At 36.1% G+C, this 25,123-nt stretch overlaps 2 protein-coding genes across 2 annotated transcripts in view; both read left to right on the top strand.

Moving 5' to 3' along the window:
* The window catches only part of LOC147011059 (sodium-dependent proline transporter-like), a 162,100-nt gene that overhangs the window by 73,131 nt on the left and 63,846 nt on the right, over nucleotides 1-25,123 (top strand). The window contains exon 11 of the mRNA XM_085860584.1: nucleotides 21,846-21,946. Coding sequence (XP_085716710.1) covers nucleotides 21,846-21,946 — 101 coding nt within the window. The remainder of the gene's footprint in view (nucleotides 1-21,845; nucleotides 21,947-25,123) is intronic.
* LOC147011060 (uncharacterized) lies at nucleotides 4,527-7,802 on the top strand. Its single transcript, XM_085860585.1, has 3 exons — nucleotides 4,527-5,615; nucleotides 5,713-5,889; nucleotides 5,987-7,802. Exons 1-3 carry the CDS (start codon nucleotides 5,523-5,525, stop codon nucleotides 6,275-6,277), a joined length of 561 nt encoding a protein of 186 aa, XP_085716711.1. The 5' UTR covers nucleotides 4,527-5,522; the 3' UTR covers nucleotides 6,278-7,802.

Genomic DNA, 25,123 nt, shown 5'->3' on the forward strand with positions numbered 1-25,123 from the left:
GTCAGACAAGTCTTGGGAGAGGAAAGTTTCTGTTCGGCAGATAATGTCTGGTTTGTCAGTGGCAACCGGTATGGAAAGATCTGAAAGGTTTGAGCGAAGGCCCCGGATATTTGAGGTCCACACTTTTAATGAAGAGGAAGGGGAGGAGGCTTTGGGTGCAGGAGGTGGAGGGGGAGGGGGAGGGTAGGACAAGGGACGAGGGGGGCAGGTAAGGAGGGTTGCTGAAGGAGTGTGGGGTATTGCAGAATAGCGAGGGGAGGGGCCGAATGAGGAGGAGAAAAGGCTCTGTGGTGCTGGGGGAGAGGGGGATAAGAGACAAGGAAGAAGGCAGTTGAGGATTTGAGGAGATGGAGTGAAGAGATGGAGGTGAGAGGGCAGTGGATGGAGGCAGGTTGGTGGATGAGAGGGGGGCAACTTTGAGAAGGAAGAGTGAGGGGGATGAAAGGTGGGAGAAAGGTGAGGGGGAATTTTTGAGAGAGGTGAGAGGGAGGCTTGGAGGGAGAAGAGTGGGATGGTTGCTTTGAGAGTGAGAGTGAGGGGTGAGGGGGTGAGTTGGCACTGAAGTTGGAAAAAAAGAATGGTTGATGGAAAGCGAGCATCCATGGCAAACTGTGGTTTTTAAAAGTTTTAGGTCAGAGATGCGATTTAACACAATTCTTGATGGATGCAATGAAGGCGAATTCAGAGCATGGAGAGAAGAAGCGCTGTAATAGATGGAGATGGATTTGTGGAGATGATGCAGGGAATGAGGTGGGAAGTGTTGCGTGTGGAGGTGACAGGGCAAGGAGGATGGTCGGAGGATACAAGCTATTGCACATGGGTGGGGGTGGAAGAAGTAATGTTGTGGGACTAATAGTATGAGAAGAGATCAGTGATGTGGATTTTTCACCCAACCTCGTCGTGATCATTGTAGGATTCTTCCTGGTTGATTGTGGAATCCAATTTAACTTCTTTCAGGTTTAAACGTTGAGCCGATTCGGTTTTATAATCCTGCATAAAATCACAGACACCGAAAACCAATGTCCACAGACAAGTTTTTTTTTTGAGAACAATTTATTTCTAATTCTATCCACCGTACACTTCACACAATGAACTTGAGAAACCCCCATTTGTTGCAATATTATTTGGTTCTATTTTATTTATTCTTACTTTGAGTTAACCGTTAACCCAACCCGATTTAATTCACTTCCACAACGTGAAAGTACATTACATCAGAGAGTTTTATTATTACATGGTAGTTGGTCAGTCCCAAGGAGAACAACGCACTGAGATGCTATTCATCCACAATGATTGCACGAAAAAAGATTACATTTCAAGGCATTTATACTTTCATGGGAGAGTGGTGGGGGTTGTTAACTCTAACTGCATACGTGTCTTCTGGGTGAGAAGCACATGACATAATTACGGCAAAAGTTTGCTGTTATCAGCCCAGGTCACCCCGCTCCACAACAAGTCATTTTATCAACATTTAGGGAAAAAGACTCTTGGCCAAAGGGAAGGGGGGCACTGACAGCCAATTCGACTTACAGCATAAAACTTAAATTTATAAAACACCAGCACAATTACAATTTTGAATACATTAATATAACTATTTCCTCCACATCAGCATGCATGAGGTCAGAGTGTCAGAGTGGAAGGACAGGAGAGATGGATCGTAATGGCAAGGGTGGTGATACAGAGGCAAATGGTGTGTGATGTCGGTACATGGGCCACAAACAGGAAGGACGGGGGTGGAGAAGCAAGAATTCAGGAACACACTGGAGAAGATGCTGTGGATTCCGGGGGCTTTTATGTGAATGTGAGTTGCCAAGCCGGCTGAAGAGGAATGTGTTGGTAAATCTGATTGGTGAATGAGGAATAGAGAGGGTTGAGAGGTGTTGGAGTTAGTGGCAAGGAATGGGGTGGCCTAGGCTGTTTCATTCTTTCAAAAGCAAGAAAGGCACAATATTCTCTGTAGGACTGGACAGCATATAACAGAATTGGATATAGTGGTGGTGAGTTAGCAACAGTTGTGAAGGGTTAAGCATTATAAGGCAGTGTCGGGAGAGCAAGTTACCAGCCAGCACAAGCCTATGGTGTTTGTGGGCTGGATGAAAAAAGAAGGAGGTTAAGAGGAGGTGGGATGTTCATGTTGAGAAAGCTGGTAGAAAATAGGTTGGAGGTGCAAGGTGAGATGACGTTGGGATATGTGGACGTGGAGAAGGCCTGCGACACTGTCCCAAGAGAGATGGTGATGGTGACACTGAGATGTATGAGAGTGCCGAAAGCAGAAGTCAGGTGGATGGTGATGGTGACACTGAGATGTATGAGAGTGCCGGAAGCAGAGGTCAGGTTGGTGGAAGGGATGCACAAGAGAAAGAAAGGAAGAGTTTCAGTTGGTTCTGAGATATCTGAAGAATTCAGCATGACCATGAGTTTGAGGCAGGGAAGCTCTCTCAGCCCACTCATGTTTGTCATGGTGCTTGAGCTGGTAAGCCGGAAGGTGAGCTTGAAAGGTTGCATGGGGAGGATGTTTCACGCAGATGATCTGGTTGTTGTGGTGGAGAGTGGGTGGGAAATGCAGTAAGTACTGGGGGAATGGAAGGAAGCATTTTACAAGCATGGGCTGAATATTAGTATGGAGAAGACTGAGGTGATATGGGTCAGACAGCAAAGAAAAGAAATGAATATCAGGTTAGAGGGGAAGATCAGGCAGGGAATTATGTTTCAGTGTCTGTGAGTAACAGTGACCGGGGATGGTAAGTCCGAGGCGGAGGTGCCGACAAAGATTCAGGAAGGTGCAAACATGTGGAGGAGAGTGGAGGGAGTAAACCAGACAGAAAGATTTCAAGAAAATTGAAAGGGAACATTCTGATTTTGTGTGTAATGCCGGCCTAAGGTTTTGGTATGAATACAGTGGCAATAAGAGAGAGAACAACAGAGGCTGCATGTTTTCAAGAATTACTGGATCAGGAGGATTGCAGGAATGAAGAGGGTGGACAGTGGGAGGCTAGATTAGCTGAGGGAGGGGATTGGTGTGCAGATGAGTTTGACGGGGAGATTGGTGAAATGCCGGCTGAGATGAGCTGGACCCTTGGTGCAGATGGGGGAATAGATTATGTAAAAGAGAGGGGATAGTTTGAGGGAGCAAGGTAGGAGGAAACAAGGTAGATCACAATTGAGAGGGGAGGATTGTGTGAGGAGGGACATCCATAAGTTAGGGGTGGTTGGAGAGTGGAGAGAGTTCTCTGAGGATAGGAGGGAGGTGGAGGAGTATCTTGGTCAAGGCAGGGCAGAAGCTTGATGCCGTCAGACCTCACCCCTTATAAAGTGAAGAGGAGGAGAAGAATAAAAAGACGATTGGCCAAATGGTCTCCTCCTGTGCCAGAGTTAATTGTGTATCCTCATGTAACAGTATGGAACATTATTGATTCACGTACACCTTCTATTCACAATTTTGTAACTAATATCAATATCCATATCAATCCTCATCAAGAATTTTTTTTTGTAACTGTCAAACTGAGAACATCAGTTAAAATTACAAGTGGCATTGCATCCAAATCGTTTCAGTGACCTCCATCAATTTTGTTACATTTTGTGTACGGTTATTTGATGATTCCTTGTACCATCGCTCTCTGCCTCCCCCCCCCCCCTTCAAAAAGTAAACTTTGGAAATGTTCATTATTTCTAAAATTACATTAAATGATTATAATTACATTCTTGTATTAAATTTGAAAATTGCTGGTGTTGGGGCCCGATCCCCGATCCCCAAAATACGATGCTGTAATGAGAAGAGACACAATACTCAACAAATATAATGACTTATCACAATGATAATAAGGTACCTTCACACACTCACACAACAAAAGATGTCAAAGACAACTTCAAAATTTCTCTTTAATCATCAATCAACTTGTGCAGAAGCCAAACAGAATGCTACCACAAGTATACCACATTCTTGAGCGAAGAACATCTCATGGTTAAGCTGATAAGGTTGTGGGTCCAGAGAAGTACCATATATGGGAGTCTTTCTCTGGTTTAAGCAATCAGCAGGGTACCTGTTATGGAACTTTTACAAGTCATCAGTATTTCAAACACAGTATATTCACTTTATCTCTTCAAGCACCAGAGAAAGGGAAGTTCACCCTCCCTCCTTGGGGTCCGTAAAATTGGGAAGTGCCTTGAAGAGCAAAATCGTGCCGTGGAAATGAGGAAGTAATCTCTATGCGCTATGTTTTAAGAAAATTCAAGATTATATTTCGAATCACTCAGAAGCATCAGAACAATAATGAAACAAAGTTTAAGTAAATGCAAGCAATAAACAATCTTTAATCAAAGAAGATATTGAAAGTTTTCTTGAAACAAAAAGAAAAATCTGAAATCTCGATCTCAACCCGAACACTGGTACCCTGAACAAATTACACCTTTTGTTTAACATCAGGCCTGGACAGCTGGTTCATGAAATCATTTGGACAAAGTCTTTCTCGAGCCAACAGCCCAAGAAGGTGGTAATAATTGGGGCCTTTGACAAAGTAGAAGTGAGTAGGGTAAGAATACTGATTCTGGCTCACTTTGCCCCATGTAAATGAATGGGGGATTTTCAGCGATTTATATTTTTTTTCCCTAAAAATAAACCCCCCTTTTTATCCCAAGGTATATTTATTTGTCTCCCCTTTTAACTTGGAGGTTGAACCTCATTGAATTGAACAGCTCACTCATTGAACCTATAAAGATTTGTTCATTCTCAAATTCCTTCAATAGTTTAATTTTCTTTGCACAATAATCCCCATCTAAAATATTGACAAACAAAACATTTGAATCTTTATATTTTTTAAGATACCCCTTTTGTGCCATTACGAAATGATAAACTTCTCTTAATGCTCTTGTTTGACCACCTCCTGAGCCACAGGTTATTTTTTGTTAAGCCCCGCCCACTTTTCTTTAAGCCCCGCCCACTTTTGTTAAGCCCCGCCCACTTTCCACAAGGTATTCAATAAGCCCCGCCCACTTTTCTTTAAGCCCCGCCCACTTTTGCTAAGCCCCGCCCACTTTTGCTAAGCTCCGCCCACTTTTCATAAGGTATTTTTTCTAAGCCACGCCCACTTTTGCTAAGCTCCGCCCACTTTTCATAAGGTATTTTTGCTAAGCTCCGCCCACTTTTCCTAAGCTCCGCCCACTTTTGCTAAGCTCCGCCCACTTTTCATAAGGTATTTTTCTAAGCCACGCCCACTTTTCCTAAGCCCCGCCCACTTTTGCTAAGCTCCGCCCACTTTTCATAAGGTATTTTTTCTAAGCCACGCCCACTTTTCCTAAGCTCCGCCTACTTTTGCTAAGCCCCGCCCACTCTTACATCATTTCCAGTTCATCTCTGACTCACAAAGAAATCACTAGAAAATTACAGGATGTTATGGTTTTGAAAAATTTCCCAATGAAGGCTTGCCTAGGCTTGCCCAGGGAATTTCCAAAGGAAACCACACCCACCAGTCTTTCTCTATAAAAGCTTCAAACCCAGGCTCCATTTTAAACATTTGTTCTTGCTGGCAATGGTGTTCTGTGTGCTTGTCTCGAACTGTCTGTCTTCTATGGAACTAAACCTTCAAGTTGATGAACTGGATTCAAACCTCTTATCTATTGAGGTAAGATTTTTTATTTTCCTATTTTCAAACTTTGATTGAAGCATACTCATTTAATAATTAAATAACTTAATTAATACATTATTATTTTCTCTCACAGGAAATTGTGTCTGAAATACGAAATGAAAATACTGCTTTTGCTACAACTTGGGGGGAAATTGTTGGCTTGGTTGAAGACCTTGAGTGGGATGACTTTGGTGTTCCTTGGAACTCTCTGTCTTCTATGGAACTAAACCTTCAAGTTGATGAACTGGATTCAAACCTCTTATCTATTGAGGTAAGATTTTTTATTTTCCTATTTTCAAACTTTGATTGAAGCATACTCATTTAATAATTAAATAACTTAATTAATACATTATTATTTTCTCTCACAGGAAATTGTGTCTGAAATACGAAATGAAAATACTGCTTTTGCTACAACTTGGGGCGAAATTGTTGGCTTGGTTGAAGACCTTATGAGCGACCAAGACCCACAGAACGAGTTCGTCCTTGATGACCCAACCAAAGAGTTATACCTTGGAGACCAGCAAAATCCTGAAAAAGAGTTTTACAGCAATAGTACTCATTGTGAGTTATCAAGACAATACCCACTGAACAAGTTATACCTTGATGAGCCAGAATACAAGTTTTACCTTGGAGACTCACAAATTTTGAAAAATCAGTAAATGAGTTCTGCCTTGATGGTTTAAATAACTACCTTGGAGACTCAGGAAAAGGGTTCTGCCAAGATGGTTCTAAATATGGGGCCTACCTTGGAGACTCACAAATTTTGAAAAAATCAGTAAATGAGTTCTGCCTTGATGGTTTAAATAACTACCTTGGAGACTCAGGAAAAGGGTTCTGCCAAGATGGTTCTAAATATGGGGCCTACCTTGGAGACTCACAAATTTTGAAAAAATCAGTAAATGAGTTCTGCCTTGATGGTTTAAATAACTACCTTGGAGACTCAGGAAAAGGGTTCTGCCAAGATGGTTCTAAATATGGGGCCTACCTTGGAGACTCACAAATTTTGAAAAATCAGTAAATGAGTTCTGCCTTGATGGTTTAAATAACTACCTTGGAGACTCAGGAAAAGGGTTCTGCCAAGATGGTTCTAAATATGGGTCCTACCTTGGAGACTCACAAATTTTGAAAAAATCAGTAAATGAGTTATCCTTAAGAGACTTTGTAAGTTGGTTTTACTTTGAATACTTGAAATGTGGGTTCTGGATTGATAACTCACAATGTGATACATATCTTGGAAACTCAACGGGAATGTGGTTATACCTTGAAGACTTGGAAAGTTGGGTTTATGTTGGACACTTGAAACTTTTTTGGGGGCTTTTATTTATTTATTTATTTATTTATTATTATTATTATTTTATTTATTTATATTTTGGAGACTTTTGGAGTTGCTATCACTCTTTGGGATCTAAACCTATCGATGTAGTTCTTTGTCGGATGGTGCTTGATGGGAGCAAGATCAAGAAAGTTCTGGGAAGAAAGTGCAGGCTTACTCCCCCTTTCTACGTCATCAAACCTGAAAGCCTTAAAAGACAGAATTGGAAGAAGAAAAAAAACGTAAAAATATATATATATAGGTGGAAATCTCATTTTGAAAAAGACATTGTGTTGGGCGAGGATTGAGTTGGGGTTGAGATTTTGAATGTGAGGGTTGGTGTTGAGATTTTGAATGTGAGGGTTGGGACACACACACATACACATCAACAAACAAAAGTTAAGCCTTGACTATTCAGTTGAGGATTCTGTGTTTGGGGTTCACAGATCTAAGAACGTCCCCCTTGACACACATTATATACTGTTATACACCTCGGACTTGTCCCTCTAGTGTCCACAAAGGTGTATTATCTGCTTAGTTTTGTCTTTTGTAATTCCTGTGAATAAAATGAACCTAAAATCTCTTCCCCTTCCCAATCATATATTTTATAAGTCCAAGGAACTGTATCTATTACATCAACAATTTTAAAAAGTTCTTTCGTCCATCGTTCAGTAAAACCCTTTTCAAAATGAGATTTCCACCTATATATTCTTACGATATCACCAACTTTGAACTTAGGTTTTCTGACATTAATCTCTTTTTCATATTTTAATTTTGTAAATGTTTCTGATGGCTTCATATTCGTTGACGTGTGAATCGTGTCATTATACTTATCCACAATATCCTGAATAAAAGATAACCATTGTTGTGAACCGAGTTGTGTGAATTTTTTATATAGTCTCTCTTTTAAGGTACGATTAAAACGTTCAACAACAACTGCCTTCCCTTCATTAAAGGTACTGTATAATGTAATACTGTTATTTTTTAAAAAATTCATAAATGTCTTGTTATAAAACTCTCTACCCTCATCAGTCCACAATTTCTTAGGTTTTCTCTTACTTTTATTAAATATCTGTTGAAAAGCTAACATAAGAGTATTACCTGTTTTGTTTTTTAAAGGGACAACCCACGCATATCTACTCCTCAAATCAATAACGGTTAAAGCATACTTGTACCCCTTATCATTATTGAGTTCAATCAAATCAGCAGACCAGATATAATCAACTTCCTTGGAATAAACTTTCCTTCTCTGAAACTTTGTGAATATTGGTTTATGTAATTCATCAGCTAATTGCTCTTCAGTCTTAATGGCATCATTAGAGCCTATAAGTTTTTTGAATTTCCAAGTCCAAGTTTCAATTTAGCACTAATCATCTTCTTCACGATGAACCTATCAACTTTTTCTCTCAAGGTTGGATTTTGTATCAGAGACAAATTATACAACATTTCTCTATCGGCTTCATGCTTTTCTTCCAACGTTGTGGTATTCCCATAATCAATATCGTGTCTCATGCACACTTCATCAACTCTATTGATTGGTTTACTCCAGGATTTAGGATTGTCTGCCTCATCTAATCTTTTATCCAAGTTTGTGCCTGGACCACAGAAAGAATAACCTGGAAGATGTAATTCCCCTGGTATTCCAGTAGTTGTAAATTTACTTCCTGATAAAAACTTTTGTATATCTCCTCCGAGTTTGTGTTTGGAGATAAATTGATTTTTTTTGAACCACACACCGAACATATACCTTTTTGTATAACCCTGTTATTTTTACTTTTAATATATGAAATATTTTTAGTATTAGTTTTCTTTTTACATTTGAGACAATAACTCATTTATTTATGAGAAAAATTTCTGCAGAGTGCAAAAACCTTTTTAGTTTCCAACATGCACATTTGAATCTTAATTTTTAAAACATAAAGAATCCTTAGAAATGCCTTCACTCTCTCCTCCATTTATTTAAGAAAAAACTTGAATTAAAATGAATAGCTTGACGATGCTAATAGTTTTGTTGAAAGTATTGCAAATAGACTTGTTAATTCTTTGTATTCCTTCCTGGTGGGTTGAGTTATTTTCTGTAATACCTCTATTCTTTTTTGAATCTCACTGGTTTCCATACTATAATATTTATTTATTCTCTCTCTTTCCTCCCTCTCCCTCTCCTCCTTCTCCTTTTCCTCCTCTTCCCTCTCTTCTTCAACTCCTTCCTCATCCCTTACTATACTTGAATCGTTTACACCCCATAGAATATTATACATATATTCATCAGGATTTCTTGTTATTCCTGTATCCAAAATAATTTTTTTTACAACAGGAAACCAATAAAATTTCTTTTGAATTTCTAAAAGAGCCTTACCTTTTCTTAACCTTATAATTTTTTCATTATTTAACATTCTAATTAAATCTAAAGTTGTCGGTTTATCAACATCAGCATAATGCCAATCTTTTATTGAAAATACCTCATTCTTATGTTGTAGAACATATTTATTAAAATACCGAATACCCTTTTCTTGAAGGTATGCTTGAACACAGAAATGATAATTTTCTTGAAGCCTTCTTGCTGTCATTTATGTATTAGAAATATATGTTAGAATAATATTATGGCACGAAACACCTCCCCATCTTCCCATTGTTAAATCATTTTGTATTTCCTTACTTATTATATATAATCCTGTTTTTTCTGTTTTCATGAGATAAACAAGGGCAAAACCATTATTATATTTACCCTTATTAAATTCTTTTATTTGTTGTTTACTAATCGTGGCTCCACAAAACTCATTCTCGATACCAAGTGGATAATATTCTTCCTTACGAGACTGATTTAATTGTTCCAGGTCTTCGAGGTTAATTTTAAATGACCAATTATACCCTAAATCATTCATATCATACCCCCATTGTTCTATTCTCATACAAACGATACGCCCTTCTTTATAAAAATTTATTTTAATTCGAACTGTGAATTCTGTATGACCTGGAGATAATATCAACACTTCTGTATCTTTAGAATACACAGCTGTTTTATTTAAGTATATATATTGTGATAAATCGCTTAATCTCACCAAGTCATTCGCGTCAGTCGGGCTTGGATAATTTTTTAATTTATAAACATTTTTCATGTTAATATTTTTGTTTATATTATATTTATGTCGTTCAGCCTGTGCCTTTGTGTAATAATTTGATAAATCAATATCCAGTTCTTGAGATACACCAAAGATAGAACCATCTTTACCAACATGTCATTTATATTAGATTAAAAATAATATCATAAAATTTTTTATTTTTGTTGAGTTGAAATAACACATATAGACATAATTGACCACAACACTTGGAATTTAATTCTTGGACTTGAAATGTTTGATAAACACCATTCTGTAAGAATTTTATGACTTCAACAGGTGGTGGAAGACCAAAACTATCAAAATAATATTTGTCTTGACTATTAAAAATACAAACCCAATGAGAACCGTTCCCATCATTATCTTCTAAGTTCATAATAATATTCTTTGTATGTTTCGACACATTTGTTAATTCATCTCTCATACAAATAACCACATTATGAATTTTTAATTTCTTACAATATTTGGCAAGTTGTAAATTTGATGTTGTATTCTTTCCAAATTCTTTCAACCACTCATCAATGCTCATTTATTTATTAGAAAGATATAATCCATTACCTCTTTTCGTTAATTTTACACCTGCTTGTGCTATAGAAGAAAGCATATCTCCAACTAACAATCTCGCTTTATCAGGCAGACCTTCAAGTTTTTCAGCAAAATCTACAATTACACCACTTCCACTAATTTGTTTCTCCAACTCTTTGTTATGTCTTTCCAATTCTTTTTGAGCCTGGAGTTGAGCCTTCCTTTCGTTGGCAGTTTTGACCGCTGTTGAAATACCACCCGTCAATGCTCCAACCGCACTTAAACCAGCAAATAAAGGAATTAGAAATGGGAGAAATCCTCCACTCGTCTCTCTTATTGAATATTTTTTCAACATTGGTTTTGTCATTTTAATTTTAAGTGAGTCAGTGTCATTCAAGATTTTAACCTGTTCTCTTGTGAGCAAAACATCAATTCTTACTGCTCCTTTTCTCTGAATTGTATTAACGTTAATCGTACAAGGCTTTTGATTTTGAACACAAGATGATAGTTTATGAAGATTGATTTGATTAACATATACCCCAGTTGGTACTTTGTCACTCATTTATTTAACAAAAAAATTATGTGAGACTAATCATCACACCATTATCTGTATTAATCTGCAATTCTGTTTCTTCCAAAAGCAAACAATATGTATCAACTTCTTCACTCTCTCCTCTTTCAATGTATAGGGAAGTATCCACTCGATTAGACTTTATAGTTTCTTTTTGAGCGCTCAGGTCAAACGTATAGATTGTATACAAACTTTTAAATGCTGTCATATCCAAAATAGGTTCTTTATTTCCATTACTTTCACACACCTTTTGGTAAGACTTGTATGCTTCAGCAAAATCATTTTTTTCCCAATTAATTTCCAATCTATCTCGTGGATAAAATGTTCCATCTAGAGAAACGCGAAGTTGTTTCACCTTAGCATTATCACTCAATGCATTATTCTTATCAGTCGCAGTATCACCATCTGGCTTTTTAAAAATCATCCACAGATATCGTGGCTTTCCTTCCAGAACACCCAAATTCCACGTGTAAGTAGTTTGATTGAGTTTAACGTGTTGACATCTTCTTTTGAGGTATGATACACTGAGTGGTCTCTTTGAGTTAAGTCTTCGATTCAACATCTCTTCTGTTTTAAGATTAGGAGTATATTAACTGATATACCAACTCATCTCCTCAATTACAAATTTATTCTGATCACCAAAAGCATTACCAACACCAAAAAGCAATCTATTTTCATTATCATTCCTTTGTAGTTGAAATCTAATTTTAAGACCATACAGAACTTTATCATAATCACAAAATCCAAATATACCTTTAAGAGGAACTGCCACAGTAAAACTATTTTCTGCTTTTGTATCATCATTATACATTCCTTTCCTTTGAATATATCCAGGGTCTGTGTTTGTTCCCGTTGACATATCAGGAATAAAACCTTCGACAGACCCCTTTCCCATTCTATCACTGAATGTATAGAGTGTAAATTTCATCATTTCAGATACAGCAGAGACATAATCAACCGCTTCAACTTCTTGTGTTCCAATATACAATCGCACACTATCAAACATTTTCCAGAAGAAATCATTTACAAGTGTAGCGTTTGTGTTATTCCCAGCCTTAGTGAATTTAAATTTACACAACAAGAAACTTTCGGAGAGATTCAAATAGGTTTGTTGATTATTTATTTCAAAACTTTTTGTACCATTTGTATTCCAGTCTGTTCCAGTTATTGCATTTACCTTGAAGTAATCTTCTTTTTTAGTGGAGTTTGAGATAATAATAGTATCATCCAAATCATAGATACTATCAATTGCTTCCATACTTGTATTTATTTAGGAAAAAAGATGTTAAAACTTTTGAAACCCTGATCCAAGTATTTGAATTATTTTCTGTCGTTCTTGGGGGAACAACTGAGTTTTACCTTTCTTAATTTCTTTTATTGCTTGTAATTTATGAGATTCTTTCTGAGCATCTTTTATACTCTTTACAGCACCTGCTACATTTCCCACAGCAGAAGCAGTTGAACCAATTAGGTCTTTATGTTTAAGAATAGTTGAACCAATACCCATGAGAGTATCAATTATCCCATCTCCTCTAAATTGATGTCCAACACCCCTTTGTCTCTTAGGTTTATAGTATCCTCTACCAAGATACATACCTTCACCCTTGTAGTACGGGGAAAGGAACATCCCATCCCCTGTAATTATTTTATATTTTCCCAACTCGTGCTTCCTCACAATAACCATCGTATTTATTTATTGAAAAACTTCACGTAGGTGAATTCTGATGGATATAACTTCTCCATTAAAAGAGATCACACGATTATCTTGGTCGGTTATCCTAAAATTTACTCTGTGTATGGTTTTTCCTGACACAGGTAGATAAACCAAATTTTTAGGCTCCATATTGAATTTATAACCAATTGGGGTTGAGTATGCGCTGAATGAAAATATTGTATTTGTTTTTAATCCATCATTATAAGCACCATCAATCAAATCACAGTGAATTAACACCGAATTTATTCCTGAGGATATTTGAATGACATTATCACTGTAAAACGTCCCATTAGTTTCAATCTTTTTGAGGAGAAACCTAATAACTCTCTAAATGAATTATCAATTGTGAAATCAACCTTGTAGTTATTTTTAACTTTAATCGTTGATTTTGAAGTATGTTTTTGAATGTTTATAATAATATTTTTTGGTTCATCACCCTGTTCTTTCATAAGACGAGCAATTTCGGAAGATATTTGAGAAATCTCGTATGCTCCGGGTGAGACTGTTATCGTTTTGTATCCACTTCCCGGATTATAACTAAACTTGTCATTTTTCTCGGTTATATTAAATAAGGTATTATAAGTCTCCATGGACAATAAAGATGCCTCATATTCTTTTGTTGTGTCAAGTTGTAGTGGGTATGGGAATGAAGATGTGTGGTCGCTTGTTGTGAAATTAAAACTCAGGATTGTGCTTCTCATCTTATTTAATATGAGATAAAATGTCTTTATATTGAGATTTATTAATTATTTTCATGTTCATCAACTGGTCTAAAATGGCTGATGCTTCATTAAAATAATTGTTATTTCCAGCCTTCTTACTGCCGAACAACAATAACAGTCTATTAACTAATTGCGATGGGTCATTTGGAAGAAAACTAATACCTGAACCAAGGATACTTAAAACCTGAATAATGTGTTTCTCCTTCTCATTCTTTCTACTTTTACCAGAAAGAATAACCTTATAATTTAGAGTGTTCAGCAAATCAATATATACTCTATCATCATTATTTTCCATATCCAATGGTTTATCAATATACTTTGATTCATCCCTCACAGTTGAACCTTGTCTTCCATCTTTTGTGAGAAGAAACATTAATCTCGGAGTTAGTTTAACAGGGGTTGAGCAGAACTTAAGAACCTTAATTCATCATTAAATATCAATACCTTTTCTTGAACAAGATGAAATATTGCTGGTTGTTCTGTTGGAATGAGTCCTGCTTTGGTTTTTGAATCCGCTGAATATTCATTGTTTTGAACAGCATTCACAATATAATCAGGGGTTGATTAATCTCTTTCAGTTGTTGAAATAAACCTTCATCATCATATTCTAATTCTCCTAAATGCTCTAATTCTTCCTCCGTCATTTGACTGAAATCTTTTAACATTTGAAGCTTTCTAGGAGTATATTCTACTGTGGGAACTGTGGAAACATCTTTCATTTTTTCTTGGGAAGTTTTTAAAAGTGGTTTAAAAAATTTCTCTTGTTTTTTTTCAAATGCTTCTTCGCCCGTTAGTTTCTGTCTGCGTTTCTTCTTTATGTCTTCCTGTTGTTTTACAACTTTTGAAACCAACTCTTGATGTTCCTTAAATCTTCTTGCTCTTTCTTTTGTATCCATTTATTTATTGTAAAATATCATTTAATGCATTGTAAAGATCAACAGGGAAATTTTCCTTTTCTTCATCATTCAAGTAGATGTGTTCAAATAAATCCTTTTCTTTAAATATTTCATCAAATTCTTTATTAACATTAATGCGAGTTGTAATTTCTTCTTCACTAATCCTTGCATCTCTGCTTTTCATACGTTTGTGTTGAGTTTCTTCATCAACATCAAAACCGAATGATAAAATCTTCACTCCGCTCAGATATTTAATAATTTGTCTCGTTCCTTCTGGATTAGTTTCTAATATCCCAACACCACCAGATTTTAGTTTCTTTAACTCACTCTTACAATGTGAATATTTTGTTGTACCAAGAGAAACCTCCTCAAATATTTGTCCTTCATTCCTCAATCGCATATGTTCCTCCACTGAAATATAGTGATAATCTACACCTTTTACTTCTCCAGGTCTTATTGCTCTAGTTGTTGTTGATACAATGCGTATCACGGGGTGTTTTTTAAGTAAATTTACAATATTCTCATTTGTACTACACAAGAACCTTGATTTATGAAAGTTTTTTCCAGAAGCAGATTTACCCACAAGATTTATAATAATAGTTGTCATTTATATATGTAATTGTTTATAAAACAAAAAATATATCCCTTAATATCTCATCTTGTTTCACAACAATATATTTATATTTTTCAGTCGTGTGCTTCATATAATCCTCAAATTTCTTTTTACTACATAATGTAGAACAATTATCTCTCCAAAAATTATTGATATCTATTGAATTTAACTTGAATAAAATAAAAGTATTAGCATTGTTTCTGATGGAACGACGAGGAAGTTGAAAGTACGATTGACTAAGATAAATACAATTACAAGAAGAATGTCTCCCTCTTGTGTAGTAGCTGTCCATTACCGTTTGGTTTCTCTCATTAACACAATCATCAAAGATAACGAGGTTCTTTTTGATTTATCCAAATCTTGGGAGACGGTATATCATCCGTATTATCACTAAGAATACAAGTTATAAGATTTGATTTCTTTTTACATCTCTGTGTATCACAAAATAGTTGAATTATATCTTCAATGTTATAATCATTTAGGTTTTTTTGACGTTTAAATAAACCTATTATATCTTCTTTTTGAAGACCAGCATTAAAACCTTGTGAGAGTAGTTGATACTCTGGTTGAAAACTCGACTTTGTGAAAATTATTAAATTATCATAATCTAAAAGTTGGGAGTGAGGAGCATTTTTAAAAGTAAGCAGGTTTTTCCACATCCACTTGAACCAACTATGAGACATCTTAATGAATTTGGGAGATTTTTATGGTTGTTAAATTTTATCTTATTTTCCCAAATAGGTAAAAAATCATTCATTTATATATTTGAAAAACAGGTTATTTAATTTATTATTGGCTTTTTTAGAAACTCTATATTTTATCCTAAGTTCAGGTTTAATTTCAAGATAATCCATTATTTTATTTATACAATATCTTGTGTTGATATTTCCCTGAAAATTACATCCATGAATAATATACAACAACAATCCTTTGAACATTTCTCTTATACGTTCAGTTTCTTCCCTTGTAAGGAAAGGTGTGTTATCATCCTCATACTTTACATTCATTTCTCTAATCAATCTTGTAAAGTAATTCATTTTTGGTGTAAATCTAAAAGAATTATTTTCCTTTTTATATTTTTTATTATCATTAATTAGAAGATAATCACAGAATATACATTGTTTATAGACTTTTGACTCTGTGTTTAATCCCTGTCTTTCACACGCAGGACAATTCTCAAATTTGTCATATGGAGAATCAGGAAAGTCTAGCATATTTATAAAGTAAAACTTTACTTAAACTGAAATTCATCTATACTTTCAGTTGTATATTACCATCGATATCGATATACTTTTTTTCATTATCAGATTCAACGACAACATTTTTTATATTAAAGGTAATTTTAAAATTATCGTTAACTACTATTGAACGAAATGTCATTTCACCTGATATATTAACATCCTTTATTTCATCAGGATTTACATCTTTAAGGTTGTTGAAAAAAATACAAATTTCTCCTTGCATATTACAGATGGTCTTATCTTTTCTTTCTAAAGCTTCATCCATAAGGTTTTTGTTCTTTGATACTTTTTCTTGTTTCATTGCTTTTTCTAGTTTTGAATATATTACTAGAAGGAGAGGAGAAACTTTTGTTAGAGATACTTTAATTGATGTTCTACCAGGTATACTAAAAGCCCTTCCACTGAAGGAAATTGAAGAACTCATATTATTTACCATAATAGTTTTTATCCAATAGTTGTTATATTTATCTTTGTTCAATTTTACATCCTTGACATATTTCTCAGTATCTTTAACAGATGAAGAGATTGATTGAAACTTGTCTTTTGTGTCTTGAAACATTGTATTTATTAAGTGAAAAAGTTGGAGGATAAAATGTTTTTAAGCACAGATTCACCTATAAATTAAACGAAATTTTCATCAAGAAAATTTTAGTTTAAGCAAAGTTTTATTCCATAAATATGGTGAATACAACGTACTGCGATGTTTGTAATCACGAATATAAACATTATAGAAAACACCTCCGAACCAACAAACACACATTTAATCTATTTCATCAAATATCTCCTCTTGAGTTGGAAAGAAAACATTGTGATATCTGTTCAAAGGATGTTTTGAAGAGTAGTTATAATCAACATCTTCAATCACAAAAACACAAGAAAAATGAGTTTAAAGTAAAGGGAGACTATTATATTGAAAACACTGATGGGGCATTTAAAGGGCATATAAAAATAAGGATTTTTCAATTTGGAGAACCCGGTCCATCATCAATAGCTGAATCAATTGAAATAGTGAAACCCGATGTTGAAAAATTTATTAAAAAGACATTAAAAGAAATAAAAACTTTAAAGTTTTATATGGGAGTGAAAATGAATATGAAACGACAAGATGAAGAACAAACTCCTTATATGAGAACAGATCTTCATTTTATAACATCATTTCAAGATTTTTTGAATAGTGGGGTTTATGAAGAACTATCAAGACAAGAGGAGGATGTTGATAATACAGTGGTAGGAAGTGGATTCAATATTAAAAAAATCATCTTTTTAGATATACACATTCTAAAATCAAACCCTCTTAAAGCTTCTTCTTATATTGAATTACCAAAAGAAATAAAACTAAAGAAGGCAGTTGTTAATATTAAGAACAATGATAATAAATGTTTTCTCTGGTCTGTTCTTGCTCACTTACATCCACCAAAATGTAATTCAGAAAGAGTAAAACAATATATGAAATATGAGAATACCTTGGACATTAAAGATTTTAAATTCCCAATGCCACTAACAGATATTCCTAAATTTGAGAAAAAGAATAATCTTTCTATTAATGTATATGGATTAACGGATACAAACAAAGTTCAAATATTAAAAATTTCAAACAACTATAAAAATGAAGAAACACACATTGACCTTTTATATTTTAGTGTTGGAAAGAATTCACATTACACATACATCAATAATTTATCAAGATTAATCTCTTCTCAGGTATTCAGAACAGCAAACAAAATATATCCTTGTAAGCGATGTCTTAATTCATTTCATACAAAAGAACGATTAGAACAACATTCAAAATATTGTAGTAATCATAAATCAGCTGTAATTACAATGCCTAAACCTGGTGAAAAGATTTATTTTGAAGATTATAATAAATCTATCATGCACCCATTTGTGATATACGCTGATTTTGAATGTATCCTTAAAAAGATAAATACTGCTTCTCCTAATCCAAAAGAACCATATACAAATAAATATCAAAAACATATTCCTTGTGGTTTTTGTTATTATATCAAATCATCTGTTGGAGAAAAGTATAACAAACTTGAACATTATCGTGGAAAAAAATGCTTCACAAGAGTTTGTAAAACGATTAGAAAAGGATTGTATAAGACTCACTAAATTAATGAAAGAAACAAATGAACCGATGAAATTAACCAAAGAAGAAAAATTAGAATTTAGAATGAACAATATCTGTCATATTTGTGAGGGGGAAATTAAGGAGTTTAAAGTTAGAGACCATTGTCATCTTACTGGTAAATATAGAGGTCCCGCTCATTCCTGTTGTAATCTTAATTATAAATTACCTTCTTTTATTCCAGTTATTCTTCACAACAGCGCCAACTATGATACACATCTATTTATAAATGAACTTTCAAAAACACCAGGGAATATTTCTGCTATAACAAACACAAGTCAAAAGTATATTTCATTTTCAAAAATGATATTCACAAAACCTATAACTCGTATTAGGTTTTTAGATTCTTACAAGTTTATGGGAACACCACTAGCCTACCTCGCATCAAATCTAAGCTCCACGGACTCTTTTCCAAATCTTAATTCATTCTTTCCAAAAGAGGAAATTCTCACTAAAGAGGAAATTCAGATTAAAGATGAAATTCTGATTAAAGAAGGAATTCTTACGAGAGAGGAAATTCAAACAAGGAATGAAATTCAAAGTAAAGAGAAAATTCTTACAAGTAAGGGAATTTATCCTTATGATTATATGGATTCATTTATGAGATTTAAAGAAACACAACTTCCTTCAAAAGAAAGTTTCTATAATAACCTTTATGAAGAAGAGATAAGTGATAAGGAATATAAACACGCACAAGAAATATGGAAAATATTTAAGATAAAGAACCTTGGAGAATATCACGATTTATATCTAAAAACAGATGTTTTATTGTTAGCTGATGTGTTTGAAGCTTTTAGATCACTCTGTCATAATAAAAATTGTTATGGGTTAGATCCTGCCCACTATTTCACAGCTCCTGGTTTAGCTTGGAGTGCAATGTTGAAAATGACAAAACAAGATATAGATTTAATCAGTGATGTGGATATGCTTTTGATGATTGAGAAGTCCAAGAGAGGTGGAATATCACAAGTATGTTCAAAAAGATATGCTAAAGCAAATAATAAATATCTCCCAAATTATGATAGTGAAAAAGATAGTAATTATTTGATGTATTTTGATGCTAATAATTTGTATGGATGGGCAATGTCTCAATCTCTACCTTATGGTAAATTAGAGTGGGTGGAAGAAAAGAATTATGAAAAGGCTTTGATGAATATTGTTATTTCTTCTCAAGAGGAATTGAATGACGAAGAAGAAGGTTATTATTTTGAAGTTGATTTGAGGTACCCGAGTGATCTTCATAATAAGCATAAAGATCTTCCTTTTGCATGTGAGAAAGAAACTCCAAAGAAAGAATGGTTAAGTGATTATCATAAAAGTTTTAATATTAAAGGTAAATCAACAGAAAAGTTATTAACAACATTCTATGATAAAGAGGGATATGTTTTGCATCAGAGAAGCTTAAAACAGTTTTTGAGAGAAGGATTGAGAGTAGCTAAAATTCATAGAGTTTTAAAATTTAAACAAAGTCCTTGGGTGAAAAAGTATATTCAATTCAATACAGATATGAGAGCAAATACAAAAGTAAAATTTGAAGGGGACTTTTATAAATTAATGAATAATGCTGTATTTGGAAAGACTATGGAAAATGTTAGAAACAGGCAAAACATTAGATTCGCAACATCTTGGAAAGAAGCTTCGAGATTGATAAATAAACCAAGTTTTGAGAGAGAAGAGGTTTTTTCAGAGAACTTTTCTGCAATTCATATGAAAAAGGAAAGTATTGTAATGGATAAACCAATTTATATTGGAACAGCAGTTCTTGATTTATCAAAGAAATTGATGTATGATTATTTGTATAATGACTTAAAGAAAGAGTATGGTGAAAATGTTTCATTGTTGTATATGGATACTGATAGTTTTATCCTAGATATAAAAACTGATGATGTTTATGAAGATATGAAGAAAAATATTGGAGTATATGATACAAGTAATTTCAGCAAGAAGAGTGAGTTATTTTCCAAAAAGAATGAAAAGGTTATTGGTAAGTTTAAGGATGAGTTGGGTGGAAAAGTAATGAGTGAGTTTATTGGATTGAGAGCAAAGGCATATGCTTATAAGTATGGTGAACAGATTGATAAGAGGTTAAAGGGAATAAAGAAATATGTAATAAAGAAATCAATAACTTTTAGAAATTATTATAATTGTTTGATGAATAAGAAAGAAGAATATAGGAAAATGAATACAATAAGAAGTTATAAACATAACATATATAGTGAAGAAGTAAATAAAAAGGCATTAGGAGCCTTTGATGATAAGAGATTTATTTTAGATAATGGAATAGATTGTGTTCCATATGGATATTGTATGATAGAGTGTATAAAATAGATTATGTTTTAACGATGGGAAGATGGGTTAGGGTTTTTAAGGGCTACCGCCGCGTTTTTTCACAATATATAAATGGTTAAACCAAGTATTAATCAAACTAAAGAGTGGAGAAAATCTCAGTCTTGGTATATAAATGGAAAACATAATGAATGTGAAAAATATCAAATAAGTCTTATTGAAAAAATAACTAAAACAAAGGTAAATAAAACAAATAAGCGAATTAATTTAAAAACTAGTAAGTTAGAGGATGTAAAGAAAAAAATGAATATCCTTGAATGGACTGAAAACTTTGATGGTTATCAATTGAACAATGAAAAAACAATTTACTATAATCTCAAAATGATATGTGGCTCAGGAGGTGGTCAGATGAGAGCATTAAGAGAAGTTTATCATTTCGTAATGGCACAAATGGGGTATCTTAAAAAATATAAAGATTCAAATGTTTTGTTTGTCAATATTTTAGATGGGGATTATTGTGCAAAGAAAATTAAACTATTGAAGGAATTTGAGAATGAACAAATCTTTATAGGTTCAATGAGTGAGCTGTTCAATTCAATGAGGTTCAACCTCCAAGTTAAAAGGGGAGACAAATAAATATACCTTGGGATAAAAAGGGGGGTTTATTTTTAGGGAAAAAAAATATAAATCGCTGAAAATCCCCCATTCATTTACATGGGGCAAAGTGAGCCAGAATCAGTATTCTTACCCTACTGAAGTGGAACCAATGGTCATTGTAATAGCAGCCAGAAGCATGCCAAATTCCAGAAATAAATTAAGTCTGGCATGTTTTGCAATAGGTATGAAAACAGATGCTCCAAAAGGTGATGGAGTTAATTAAAGCCCAACAAGAAGACAAAACACAGCGTACATTGTGATCAGGGGAAAAAAAAACACAATATAGGAAACCTGTTCCCATGATTCATGCAATCACAAAATTGCTGAAACACCCTCATTTACAAGGCCCTTCACTTTGTTTGAGTGAAAATATTAGAATGGCTATTAAACTATTGTTCACTGAATCTTTAAAGGATTTTAAAGTGGTGCTGGTTTAAATGTTTCAGGTACGAAGCGACTCTGTGACGATGTGAAGGAGATGACTGGAAAGAAGCCTGGTCTGTTTGTCCAAATATGCTGGAGATTTTTAACCCCTTGCATCCTCATGGTAACTCAACGGAGCACATTTATTTATTTCAGCCACAAAACATGAATGCCATTTCTAAAAGTTGCGTCTCAAATGTTATCATTATACTTGTGGATTCACGAAGGTGCCACCGAAGGTGCCACCAAAGGTGGAAGAGGGTTATGTTTTCACCCCTAATCTGTCTGATTTTCTAGAACTGGAATTTTAAAGCTATTCTTCACCAGTGATCGGACCAAAATAAAATATGTAAGCACATATAATATATATATATATATATATATATATATATATATATATATATATATCTTCTTCTTTCGGCTGCTCCCGTTAGGGGTCACCACAACGGATCATCCGTATGATCCACATCGTGATTTGGCACATGTTTTACACCGGATGCCCTTCCTGACGCAACCCTGGTCGCCTCTTACGACACAGGGATATGGTACACCTATATTAACCGGGGTATACACCAGCCCAGTACACTGGTACTCACTTTGCCGACCTCGGAAGGATGGCAGGCTGAGTCAACCCCCTGGTGTATTAATTCAGTGGCCCAACGGGGCTTGAACTCAGTACCTTTTGGAACCCAAGCCGCTGCCATAACCACTGCGCCAACACCAGGGTGTGTGTGTGTGTGTGTGTGTGTGTGTGTGTGTGTGTGTGTGTGTGTGTGTGTGTGTGTGTGTGTGTGTGTGTGTGTGTGTGTGTGTGTGTGTGTGTGTGTGTGTGTGTGTGTGTGTGTGTGTGTGTGTGTGTGTTTATATATATGTATATATATATATATATATATATATATATATATATATATATATATATATATATATATATATATATATATATATATATATACACATATACAGACATACAGCATGATATCTCAAAAAGTTGTGGATGGATTTGGAAGAAACTTGGTGGAGGGTAATTCCAGCGTAATGGACGTAACATTGAGACAAAGTTTGCATCACTAATGTTGAAATTTTGAAAAGGTTTGCCATATTACAGAGAGTTTATTTATTACATATCGTAAATAGTCTCGATGGCTTTCTGATATTGGTACAAACTCCACTGTGTAGTCTACTACGAAGGCAAAAATCAACATTTAAGAGGCATAACGGACATAACATCGAAATGGACACAACTAAAACTGGCCAGAGCACAATTCTTAAATACTGCGAAATAACCAATTTGTAGTATACCTTTCCACAGTTTGCTTTTGAAAGGACCGTTTAGAAACCCCCCCCCCATCCACTTTCTCAACAATCCTCTTGAAGAAGTCTTTTCTTTCAAACTTCTGGGTCTCACTATCTGCCATGACCTTTCCTGGGAAAGTCACATTTCCAACCTCGCCTCAAAAGCCAGTCACCGACTGGGAATCTTCCGTCGTGCAAAGTCCTTCCTCGGCCCTCTTGAGCTCCTGACCACTTATAAAGCTTTTGTCCATAGCCTGATGGAGTACTACTCTCCCCTCTGGGCTGGTGCTCCTGCCTCCCACCTTTCTCCGCTTCACGCTGTCGAAACCAGGGCATTTAAGATCATCGGCATCTCCCGCAATGAAGCTGAGTCTTTGGGCCACTCACTCAATCACCGCAGGTTGGTCGGTGGTCTTTCTGTCTTCTACCGACTCCTCTCCAGCCTTGCCCCCCCAGCCCTGCTCTCTCTGCGATTTGTCCCCACCACATTTCCACAGGGCGCTCAAGATCCGCCAACAACCACCTTCTGGTAAAACTACCAAAATCACAAATCACTGCTCATCTTCACTCTTTCATTCCTCTTTTTTACCACCTTTGGAATAAACTTCCTCACTCTATTCTTTCCCATTCTTCCCTCCAGGCTTTCAAAACAGCTGTTCACCACCACCTCTTATCTTCCCCCATCCAAATCCTCGATCTTTTCTACCCCCGAAAATCCACCCAAGCCCACTTCCTTCAATTCCCCTGCTTTCCTTCCCGAAAGTCCCTGTAATGTCCATCTTCTCTTCTCCATGTTCCCCGTCCCATCCCCATCCCTCTCCCTTCCTCAGTTCACCTAATGTCTCTGTTCCCCACTGTTTTGTCCCTTCCACTCCCGCCCCTCTTGTCTCATGCCCCCTTGCTGTGAGTTGTGTGTTCGCTCTCAGACGAGCCTCGACAAGGTATACAAAAAAAAAAACACCATTCAGGTCCCGTCGGTGAGATATCTCTAAAGTACATGTGTAGTTAGCCCCAAACCCGTTCTTTTGAGGGAATTTATGTGATTCATTCGGGCTGCGACGCTTTGAGTTCGGCGTTTTTCTGTTCTATCTTTATTTTGAATCAACCGCCAAAACCATCAAACCACCACCGATAAACCCTCCACCACCCTCACCTCTCTCCTTCTACAGCCATTCCGGCATCAGCTGTGAACATTGAGCGTCGGGCTGTCTTGGGCTCGTTCAAGCGATACGCACCGAGTCGTGATTGCAAATAGCGGCCTTTCCGAGAGAAAATTCGGATCAAGAATGCTACACGCCCACTTCTGATGCGTCCATTCAGCAAGCGCGGAGCGGATTGGCCCCGCCTCCAGGCGCGTCCGTGTGAAATTGAAGTTTGCAAATTCTAGGATCAGGGGAGGTTCATGCCCACTTTTCCTCCATCCAATGGGCGAGCGTGGCTCCGCCCCCGAGCTCATCCTGATACGGAAATTTGCATATGGGTTCTCCTGCCGGCCTCTAAAGCGCCGAGCGCAAAGAGAATCGGAGAGTTTTTTGCAGTCAAGTCGGGTTGGAGAGCGGAGTGGAGTCGGGCGGCGAAGGCGTCGAGGTGGTTTCTGCAGTCAGCTGAGGAGAATTGTGGGAGGAGGCCAAGGAGCTCGGGTCCGAGGCAGGGAAGACGGCGGTCGGCGACGAGGTCACGGTGGGATCGCTCATCGCGGGGCCCAAGCCAGCCAGCCATTCTCCTCCACCAGGGCATCAACAATTTCCCCCTTTCCCCCGCGCTGAGATAGTGCAAAAGGGGGCCCCGTTCCCACCCCACTCCAAGCGGTACCAACGAAACCCACGAAGGTGCACGAAGTCGGGCACCGCGGGCAGCCACATTTTCGGCTCATCACGAGGACGCAGGTGGGACCCCCCCCCCCGGTATCGCAGACCTGGCCGCTCCTGCAGGTCCCGCACAAATATTGGCCTTCAGGCCCGTCTGCCCCCTTGCCTATGAGGGTGGCTTCTTTCCTTTGCTTTTGAGT

This window comes from Eptatretus burgeri, chromosome 16 (genome assembly GCF_056783735.1).
Source record: "Eptatretus burgeri isolate ZD-2024b chromosome 16, Ebu_testis_v1, whole genome shotgun sequence".
Taxonomy (NCBI): Eukaryota; Metazoa; Chordata; class Myxini; order Myxiniformes; family Myxinidae; genus Eptatretus; species Eptatretus burgeri.